At 39.5% G+C, this 11252-nt stretch overlaps 1 protein-coding gene across 4 annotated transcripts in view; it reads right to left on the bottom strand.

Annotated features, from left to right (window-relative positions):
* Nucleotides 1-9826, bottom strand: part of anks1ab (ankyrin repeat and sterile alpha motif domain containing 1Ab) — a 64577-nt gene extending 54751 nt beyond the window's left edge. For 2 of the 4 annotated variants that reach the window (XM_042219005.1, XM_042219004.1), the window contains exon 1: nucleotides 8767-9643. In XM_042219005.1, coding sequence (XP_042074939.1) covers nucleotides 8767-9060 — 294 coding nt within the window. In that variant the 5' untranslated portion in view covers nucleotides 9061-9643. Of the gene's footprint in view, nucleotides 1-8766; nucleotides 9645-9703 lie in introns of those variants that run through there. The other 2 variants (XM_005917932.2, XR_006054188.1) reach the window with 2 other exon arrangements.
* Nucleotides 9827-11252: the final 1426 nt, after the last annotated feature.

Consider the following 11252-nt stretch of genomic DNA (forward strand, 5'->3'; position numbering starts at 1 on the left):
TTTTTGCTTGATGCATAAAGTTAAAAGATTAAAACTAATAAAACAAGTTTTAAAAAGAGACTTTTCCATTTGATTACATTTTGTATGATGGATTATGCAGATAAAAGTAGAATTGGGCTGAAAGATCTATCGCTTTATCACCTATTCAGGTTGTAAATCGTGTTTTTAAAAAGTAACTAAGTAACTAAGTAACTAATTACTTTTGAAAATAAGTAATCAGTAAAGTAACGGGATTACTTTTTTGGGGAAGTAATCAGTAATTAGTTACTGATTACTTTTTTCAAGTAACTTGACCAACACTGTTCATGACTGTGATTGATCAGATGGGGCCATTGCTGAAGAGGTATAAGCTATATTAAAGACCCGATGACAAGCTAAGCTTGGCAAGTGTCACACACTTGATCAGCACCATCCTTTCTTAATTTCCCTTTTTCTGTGCAGCAAGAACACAAAAAACTATAAAAATGCTACAATATACAAATATTTGCAGTTCAGCTAGTTTTGTAACAACAGTAGGCATTTAAATTCCACAAACTACATACTAGCTAACATGTTTGAGATAATGTGAAATGATCCTAAACAATGCCCTTTAGAGAGCATTATTGTTCACTGAGCCAGAGTCTGAATGCGCATAAATGATGGCTGCAAATCCAGAACAGAAAAGACAAAGAAATAGATGGCTGAATATAGAAATACTAAAAAGACTACTTAGAAAGGCTGCCTGCTTCACTGTCCCTTGTCTGGAAACAGGATTAGCGCCTCAGTATCACTGTCAATAAAGACAGATGGCCCAGCAGCTCCACAGTATACAAGACCAGCAACACATAATTCTATCCACCGGATTTTATTTGACAGCTCTGAAAACCACACAGCATAAATAAAGCCTGCGAGAATAGTAACAGTAAAGTCAAGAACGCCTTTATGGTTCAGCTTATTCATCTTTTCAAGTATCATTTAAGAATCCATATGATGTAAATATAGTTATATTGAACAGGTTTGAAACTATTTTTTCACAAGATTCTAAAATTCTTTTGAGGAAGAAATATTTTAAGATTTATTGTAAAAGCTGCTAGCTTAGGTTGAGCTCACATTGCAATAAATTTAAGGGCCACTTAAATGTAACTTTCATAATAAAGTTTTATTCAATCCTGCTTGTCAAAAAAAAACCTCCAAATAAATATCTGTGCTAAGTCACAAAATCAACCAAATTTGAAAAAAGGGTGTTCACTTTTATGCAAATGCAGATTTCTCCAGTGAAATACCAGAAAACATACAAAAGGGTGCTAATATGTTTTTTTTTCTGTTACTCTAAATCATAGATGTTAAATTGGTGCAGTTTTCTAATGAAAACTATGCTACATGGACCTGCTAATGAAGCTGAACTCATGCCATGAAGATCATAGGTCACAGTTTTTGTGGTGATCTTAATGCTAGAGGAGGCCTGGAAAGAGTGGAATCAGGTAATAGGAGAGGATGCTGATTAGGCTCGACAGTTTGGGACATCTTAAAATGTACAATCTGAAATTTCTATTTTCAAAATTTTAAACTCCCATTTTTGAAAGGAATTATAGTTTCAGCTCTTGCACATGTGCAAAAACAGCATTAAAAGCAGTTTGGAAGCAGTGTGGAAGCAGTCTCCTGCTTCTGATACACCTGTTGTGAAATGTTACAGACAACACGGCATCAGAAGCAGGACTGTGCCTCACCCCACCAAGCCCCCTGAAAACACCATTACTCTCATATTAATGTACCACATCTGTCAAACTAGATCTTGGAATGTGTTCACTCTGCTGTAGCTCGCTGTATAAATTATGAACCAGCTTGCACATACTGTAAAAAACTTGGCACCAGCTGTAATCTACAACATTAAGATATTTTTGTGCCCTTTTCATTTTTTTTATGACATGCATAAAGCATGTGAATATTTAACAGAACGAAATTAACAAGATAAAAATATATTGGAGGGCCACATCAGCTTGTGTGATTTATAACCACAGAATAATTTGAAACCCCAGAAATACCACTGGGAAACTTTGAGTACATGCAGAAATGAACCCAATTAAGCATCTGCAATATGTGGCTGCTTAACCTTTGGCTTTTGAGCGTTCAACACATGTACTGACGATGCCAATCACCTTAACGACATTAAGATGACTGAAGTGAAAATTACTTTATAATTGAAGTTATTTGTAGCATTATGTCAAAAAGGGAAAAGGAGAAATTCACAACTAAATCCACATGTAAAAGTAGTAAAAGGTGAAAGTAGTCAGTTTACTGGGAGAAATATTTACATTTGCTAAATGCCTGCTACTGATAATAACCATCAAACCAATTTAAAAATGTTGTTTAATTTTACAGGAACAGTAATGGTATAATAAAACTGGATAGTAGTTTATCTTTGAGTAGTTATTAATAAATGTTATTAAGGCCTGCAAGATGTAGTCTAAGATGCATTTTTGAAGCTTAACGTAGACGCTCAAATCACATCACTGACAGATAATCATTTTTATTTTTTTTTTATTAACAGGCTAGTGCTTTTTTCCCTCTCCTCAAAGAAAGAAGAAAAAACTTGCTTGTATAATTAAAATATACATTCAAACGAAAATAGTGCAGGATGCTGACATAAAATCATGTACTGGAATATTTAGATTTGGTGGGATGTTCATAAACATATAGTTGTGCTTGAAAAAAAAGTGTAAATCAGGTTTTAAAATAAATATCACCACTTACAAGCCATTTAAATTATTCTCAATTAATAATAATTACCATAACCCTTACCATAAAATATTAACACTTGCTACAATTTTATTTGATTTATGAGACATTTTGTTTTTCAAACTTCAGCTGCACCTGTTTTAAGCTAGCTAGCTACTAGTTTAGCTAATTTGGGCTGTAAGATTTAACCTAGATATGTATGCATAAGTAATTTTGTTTTACACAAACAATTAAAACCAAATTTGAACTTGAATTTTGTTTTACAAGACACCACAAATCAGAAGTAGTTTACCCTCAAACTTTGCTGTCATCAGTGTGTGGGTGGTTGTGGTGGAGCGGGAAGAGGGAGGCAGCTGGAGATGGGGAGGGAAGGAAGGGAGGGGCAAGTGACCCCTCCCTGGGGCCAGCTCCCCCGCTGACCCCAGTAGGCACCCCCATACTCCGCGACCCGCCAGGGAAAGGGGGCCCAGGCCCATCCAGACCGGGGCCCAGTGCAGCAGCGCCTCCCGGCCCCACAGAGCCCGGGACAGTCCACCCAACCCCACCACAGAGAAAACTGCACCCACCCCACCATCCACTCTTCTTCCAGACTACATAAGACAATAACGCCCAGGCTGAGATCTTCCTCCACCTCTCCTGTATCTCCCCCTCCTGCAGAGAGAGTCCCTGAAGAGAGGAAAGCTCCTGCAAGATGTGACAATCTCCCCCACCAGTTGAAGAGCCCCCCAGGTGGCTCGACGCACCCACAACCCCGGCAACACACCAACCAGGACCCAAGCCCCCGAGGCCCGGCCCGGGCCCCAGCCCAGAGACGGAGCGCCCCCAGAACCTCACGCCCATCCCGGACCCACCCAGGGGCAGCCAGGCTACCAGGTCAGTAACCCACGTCCGTCAGCACAGACCCTCCCCTAGCCCCGCTGCACGCAGCCGCGAGGAAACAGTCACCTGAGAGCCAACAGAGCCCCTAACCGGACATGACCGCTACCCCGGGTTGAGCCCCCCAAGGAAGATGCCTCCGGGGAACCCCCCGACGCCCTAAGCCTGTCCCTACCCCCACACCAATCACAACAGTGAAGGCGGGACCAAACTATGACCCCTCACCCCCAATAGGTGAGGGAATCCATCCTACCTTACAAACTATCCTACCCCTTGTTTCTGCGCATGCTCTGCATATGCGCACAACACAAAACCCAAATTTACTTCATTTTTTTAAGCTATTTTGAATATTTGTTATGGTTATGGTTAGGGTTTGTCAGAAGTCAAATTAGCCTACAGGTAGCCTACAATTTGCCAAAGTAGGACGGTTTCTCAGAACACCCGGCTGTTATATTCCTCAGCTTGCCTGAGTGACAGTGAAGCAGGCAGCATTTCCTGGTCTTACAGCTTATTTGTAGTGGGAAAGAACTAAAATGGAGAAGTGGCTAACAGAGTCAAATTCACAAAGGAAAAAATATTTTAGAGAATCAAAAGGAAATACTTCATTACAAGGTCATGAAACCTGTTCTAAACATTGAAAAAAAACCCTCACCTGTGGTTATTGTGTTTGACAGAAAGGAAATAAAACAACTTTACAACCAAGGTATATCGACTAATACAGTTTACATATTTAAACTGAATTTGGGACAATTACAAAAATATGAAGGATGCAGGAAATGTAATTGTTCATCTGTTTTATGAATTTTCAATAAAACAAAATTATATGGAGTCAAAACAATCTTACTTTAGGCAGAAATTCTGATGAAGGGTGCAAGTCCTAGGCACATGTCAGCAATATCATTTAGTAATCGAGCAACAGCTGACAGGACAAGCACAGGACATTATGATTCATGTCATAAATGTGAAACAACAGATGCAGCAGCACCACTCACCCTGCAGATGTCTGCCATTTCAGGGCTCTGAGGTTTTCTGCTGAGTATTTTCCTTAATTAAAGCTTAGTTTAATCACACTACAGACAAATCCACAAGGATTTGTATGCGTCAAAGCATTACACAGTAGTATCACTCTCTACACCAACAACGTTAAGTGCTGAACTAATGGCTAATCTGAAGATTTTTGATCCACAGTATCAGAAAGGAAAGCTTTCTCATCACAAAAACTAATGCCTGTCTTTGTTTAAATAAAACTTTCATAGAATAACAAGTCTTTTCACAATAAAGGAGAACAAAAAATGCTTTATAATTATATAACATACCAGATATAATAATGTTTTAAATGTATCAGGTTTCTTTTTTTAATGAGATCATCTGAATGCCAGTATGTGTATACAGTTTGGCTTTCTTTGTGTGCATGTACTGCCACAAAAGTGATTTTATTTATATGACCTGAAGCCCAGTCCCCCTCTAGGCCTGGTACGTTGCATTAATGTTTTCATGTTTAATGTGGTGGTTGATTGCATTATGACATACATTGGCTCAACAATTGGATCAGCAGACTTACAGAAAGATCCATAAGGCAATTTCATGCTTAGGGTCACTGGTTTTATACATTTACTATGAAAGATCTTTGCCTAGCAACTGCAAATTTGGTAAACACAAGAATCATATCACCCATCAACAGGAATAACAAGACAAATTCAGCTCACAGGCCATTTGAGTAGAAAGAGCAAGCACAGAGGGAGAGTGATATGACAGAAACCGTTTGTAGGCCTAAAGAATAAGGCAGCAAGGATTAAATTTGCAAAAGAACATGCACAGTAAGGCTTTTTAAAACTTGTGTTATTTTTGGATGGTTTTAAATTCAACCTACAAGGATCTAATGCTAGAAAGCTGGTATGGAGAAAGCCAGGGGGGGAATCTTCAGTCAGGCCACCTTGCTTTGGCACATTATGACAAAGCAAAGTGGTGGATGCATGCAGGTTTGAGGCAGTGTTCAGGTGAACTTGTATCTATTCACTGAAGGAATCATGAACTCTGCATTTTAAGGGCAGCAACCAAAATAAGCTTCTTCTTCTTTTTTTTTTTATCAAGATGATGACTCAAAAGAGACTCTTCAAGAGTCCTTAGAGCACCTAAGGGAGAGAAAAAAAAAGCCAGCTTGTTGACATGCTTGTCTGCATGAACTGAAAGCTTTCCTGACTGAAACATGATGGAAAAACTTCACCATAGCTATTAACAGAATGCTGTCAAGCTGATCTACAAGTAAAAACACAGAAAGCAAAGACTAAAATATTATGACTTTGATGCTAACAGAGAGCATCCAAGTACTTTTTTGTCCTTATTTGAACTTAAGCATAACAAACATTTTGTGCTTAATGTAATGCCTTTAATAGCTGTTTTTTATTTGCTAATGCAATAAAAATGTGGTGTAAGTCTCCCTAAGTGTTGGTGCTATTGTATATATACACATAGTGTATATAAACACATGTATGCACAAACTGATTTAACTTTTGCCCTGAGCCTCACCCACACCCATATCCCTAACCCAAACAAATCCCTTGACATGTGGAAGAGAAACAGACACTCCAGGACAGCTGCAAAACAGGATGCCCTTGAGAACAGGACACCCCACCCAACATAGCCTGGGTAAACAGGCCTGTCAGAGAACAGGGGTGGAGTGGAGAACAGGCACAGGGCATGCAGGGCTGACAAAGAGAGAGATCCAAGTTCAAGATGTCTCGGACCCCTAAACTGCTTCATTGCAGCCCTTGTTGTAACATATGGTACAAACCATACATTTTTAATGTGAACATATTTTTTAAAAATGCTTTCATTAAAACATGAGGCAAGATTAGTTTAAGATAAATCTTTTAAAATTGAATCAAGTCCAAACAGGCTCGAAACTGAGTCAAGAAAAGGACAAACAAGTCAGCTGTCTTACTGATGGTCACAGTGAGACAGATTTAGGCAACGTTTACTGTAACAACTCACTCTGAGCATTCTTTAAGAAAAGCTTAAAGTGCTGTAAATTAATTACAAATATAGAAGAAAAAATGAAAAGAAAACTGATTTCCCCAACAGGCATATGGCACTTTCCAGTGCAGTCAGTATACATACACTTAAAATAACAGTAAAGGCTTTTAAACTTTTAGGAAGCAGTCATGATTTCTGGAGCCTGTAGGGCCATCATTGACATCAAGGGAAGGCATTTTGTGTTTAATTGTCATTTAAAAGTCATACATACAAACATAAGTCTTCTTTGAATTTGCAATCTTAAATAATTAGATATATAAAATTATGAAATCAGTGAAATCTAAAAGAAACTAAAAAGTGCTGTCCTTCTAGTGCACGTTAAAAAATCTAAAATCTTAAAAATGAATTTTACTTTGTTTTGTGTTAGATTTACTTACAACTGATAATATATGGAAAACAAGAATCACAGGCATTGGTTTACAATCACAGAGAGCAGAATGTGAGGAAAACTTTCTTTTTGGATAACTGTAACCTGACAGCAGTGTCTTCAGATGCTGGACTTTGGAATAGTCCCAACCTAACCAAAAATAATGGATGACAGACTGAATATAAAAGATGGATGTAGCGAGCACAATGTGACCCAATGTTAAGTGAAGTCCTGTTGTGAAACATTAGCTGATCTATGGGCTTTAAACTGGATGTAACAAGCAAGATGTAACAGTTACAGGATACTATATCCTGCCTTACCTTCTTTTTGGACACACAAGTTACAACTTGAGCATGATGATATATTCAATAACACTTGAAGCTAGCAAATGAGATTGTAACATTTAATAAAATTGAGTAAAAGAGCAGAAGCACTGTTTCCTCAAAGACATGTGTATAATGTGACCTTGTTTTGCAACCATTCTTCCCTGCTGGACATTAAGGAATGCACATTTGCATTACAGTGACTTTTTAGATCCATCTTTTATATAAAGTCTTAGTGGATGTAATGAAAGAGTATCCACAAAATAAAGGGTTTCGTATTGCTCATTTGGCTGCCCAATTGTAGTTTCTCTTCTGTTTTGCATAAAAAGATTGATTTTTAAGAAACGAATCGGTCAAGTTGTAATTATCAGTGGAGCCAATAGCTTTTGCTTAAGCACTGATAGCAAAAAATTCATGCAAGCAGGAAGAACTGAGTGCCCCAAATAAATTGCAGACAACTAAAGCCTTTTCTTAAGAGCCATTTCAGTTCGACTTAAACCATTTGCTAGCCAAGATATCAGCTGGGTTTGATGACATATGGCACTATGCCAAAACTTAATCTGATAATCTGAATAAAATCCTTCACGTTATTATTGTGATGGGGAATAATCACCAGGCATGAAGCGTCAGATATGTTCTACTTTGCTGTGGACATTTTAAAAAATTGTACTGCTCTGCCTCTAAGCTGTATAATTCAATAATATATTATCAGTCGTCAGCCATTGTCTTCGTTGTCTCCAACCATTTAAGTTCTGCTAAGAAATGATTATTCATTCCGTGGTTTTTGCAGTGCTTTAGGGTGTACTGCATTGATGCTCCAAAGTGCTCAGAAATCACAAGTTAAGGCTTTTGGGGATAATGGGGGGGTGGAGGACCATTCACATTGGGCTGAAAGTAGATGGCGCAAGACGTAGAAAAGGAGCCAGAAGAGAGCCGGATACAGTGGAAGCGTGGGTCGGCCCTTGAGACATGTACTGAGTGGATATGGAATGACAGCACAAGCCCAATTAGTCTTGGATGCCAGGGCTGCTACAGGGAGGTCGGTGCAAGTGATCAAGCCATTCATGCATTCAAGCACTCGCCCGCAGGCATTCTCCGCCAACAGCCTGGGTAAAGTTACTCTATCACTGCTTCTGCTGGACTCCTGATCGCTCTCATTGCGCTGCCTCCGCTCTCCCCCTCTCCCTTCCTTCCTTCCTTCCTTCCTTCCTCTAGCATGAAATGCACTGCCTCGCTCGTTCTCATTTGTCTTTTTTCACACTAATCCAGAGTTACTTCTCTTATTGGTTTTCTGTTTTCCCCTCACACATTCACACTTGCTAACACACTCTCTCTTAAAGACATTAACACGCTCCACTCGAAAGCCTGTCCATGCCTGAATAGTGACAGTACCACTCCCTCTGTCCTCTACACCCTCCCACTTTTTCCCCATCCCTAGAACTTGAGTATTACCTCATCCCACTCAGAGGCAAAGGAAGGCATGCGCTCCATGGATGGCTGCCCAGAGCTGCAGTTAGACACAGACCCACTTCGGCCAACCAGACCTCCATCCTCCTCTCCAAGTGGCGATGCCAACAAATCAGAGTCTGACTTGGACAAACTTCGAATCAGCCCCGCGTCTGCAGGTCTGACTTTGGCTGCTCCCGCTGATGCAGACTCAGCCGAAACCTCACTCAGCTCCTTTATGTCAGCCTCTGGATTCTGGATCACGTTGGTGGGGTTTACATCCGGTGTGCACTCTGCCATTGCTTTTGGAGCTGCCAAGTGCAGCTCAGTGCCTTCACTGTTTTTCTGCCGTACTCTAACTTGTTCAGTCAGTCCAGAGAGTGATCCAAAGTCTTTGTGGAGTTTTTAAGCTTGTAGTTGTGGAAAGCCAACAGATGTACTGGAAGATGAAGATTAATAAAATATAGATGTTGAAGGATCAGTTAATCTTTCTGCGCAGCAGCTTATTCAAAGTCATTCAAAGTTCTCTTGTTTTGAGGTAAAGACGGCACAAATGAGAGACTTGTTGTGCACGGAAACAATAATCAAGGTCCACCCACTAGTTGTATCCTGTAGCCCTCCCCTTACTAACTGGCTGCTCACTTTGATACTCCTACACTTGCTTTTATCCACACATGCAGCCTTTTTAAAAAATAAATAATTCAGTTTTTATCATCAGTTCAAGTCATTTATTGAATTTTGCAAAGCCTAAAAGTGAATACTCCCAAAGAAATCTGGAAGGGTAACTCAGGTTTAGATAGAGCAAGAAGCACATGTGTTTATACTGTAAATATAAAACATAATGTGTCTACCTTAAAATATAATCTTCTCCCAAATATTTAAGAAACTTAGACTCACCAGAACCAAAGAAGCCAGAATCAAAGTTTTAACTACTGCATCTTACCTGCTGGCTTTTTCTGGTCCTACCAGTTCTTTCCCTTCCCTGTGATTGTGTCCGTCCTGCTCTGCTCCAAAATCTCAAGGAGGACTGCTTCTATCCTGTAGTGAGGATCAGACGACGGGAGGATCCCGAAGCCTGGCCTTATTCAGACTGACAGCTGGGGTAATCAGGTTACTGACGCACTGGGTGGCTGCTCCATTAGAAAAGGAGGGAGAGTCGGGATTCCTGCGTTGTCGTTCATGTGTGTCTACCAGTGTGGGTGCATGGAAGAGATTGAGGTTATTGAGTTACTTAGCTTTGTTACTGTAGAGCAGAAAGAGTCTAAAAAGTATTTCAAACCTTTACTGAACCTGTATGGAATACCAATGAGATTTCTAGCGTTGTACCTTTGTGCAGTATACCTATTTATACACAGCGTATTCCTATCTAAAACGCTTTTCTTGGCCTAACTCTGTTCTGATGTTGTGACCTAAAATCTTGGCAAAAAAGTAAGGATGCTCCTCCGGGAGCTTCTCCCATTTTCTTACCTCTGCAAATTCTCCCTGACCTGAAGCTTTATCGCTAACACGCTTACATATTCATATATTATAATGACAAATCCATTTGAGGCCCAAATATTCACAGTTCAGTGAAACTGATTTTGGTGCCATTTTCATTGTTACTATCATTTATGATTATATTTTTAATCTAATCTTCTTTGCAAGAGCACTCACTAAGTTGTAGGCAGCAGCTCAATCAGGATTATGTGCAATACATATCCAGTGTGCACACAGGTATTCACATTAAACACGTATGCAAATGGATTTGAAACATCAACTAAGCATAAAACAGGGGTAATAAGGGTCATGCATACAGCTGCAGACAGATGTGACTGCTTCTTCTAGTCATTTGCTGAGACCAACTCACTAAGATTGAACAGATTTTTGCTACTGATCCCAAGCAGCATCTTTAAAAGTCCCCTTCGTTTTTGTAATTCATCCATAAGACCAAAAACATTTTTTTTGTATACTTTTTTGAAGGATATAACTCTGTAGGCTCTGCAAAACCAAATGTTCTTGTTCATGAGTTTACAAGAGGACAAAACAGTTCATCCACTTCAAGCATACAATGTGCAACAGCAAGAGTTTTGAGTTTTGTGATGAATCCATCAAGCTTGTGTAAACACCGCGAGGATGCCTGCAGACGAATAACGTCAACATAATCCAGCACAGACATAAAAGCCCTGGGAACAACTCTTTTTTTGGCCTCAGAGGAAAGCAGGACTAGGAATCTAAAATAAATACCAAATTTCATTTGATATTTTGCTAACTGGTAAATGTGAGTCTTTGAAGAGAGAGAGGTAGAGGCATACTGAGATAGTGACACAATTTTAGAACCATGTAAAGTAATGATTAAAAAAAAAGCTGAGTGGATTTCATTTTACATGTGAGGAGAGTTTAAGATGACACCAGACAGTGTTTCTGCTAGAAAATATCACTCTTCAGACAGGGTAGAGATGAGCGTCAGGGATGATTTGTGACAGAAAGAGAACAGCAAGAGTGAAAGGGAATAT

The sequence above is a fragment of the Haplochromis burtoni genome, unplaced genomic scaffold (assembly GCF_018398535.1).
Source record: "Haplochromis burtoni strain Fernald_Lab_line unplaced genomic scaffold, NCSU_Asbu1 Contig_26, whole genome shotgun sequence".
NCBI classification, from domain to species: Eukaryota; Metazoa; Chordata; class Actinopteri; order Cichliformes; family Cichlidae; genus Haplochromis; species Haplochromis burtoni.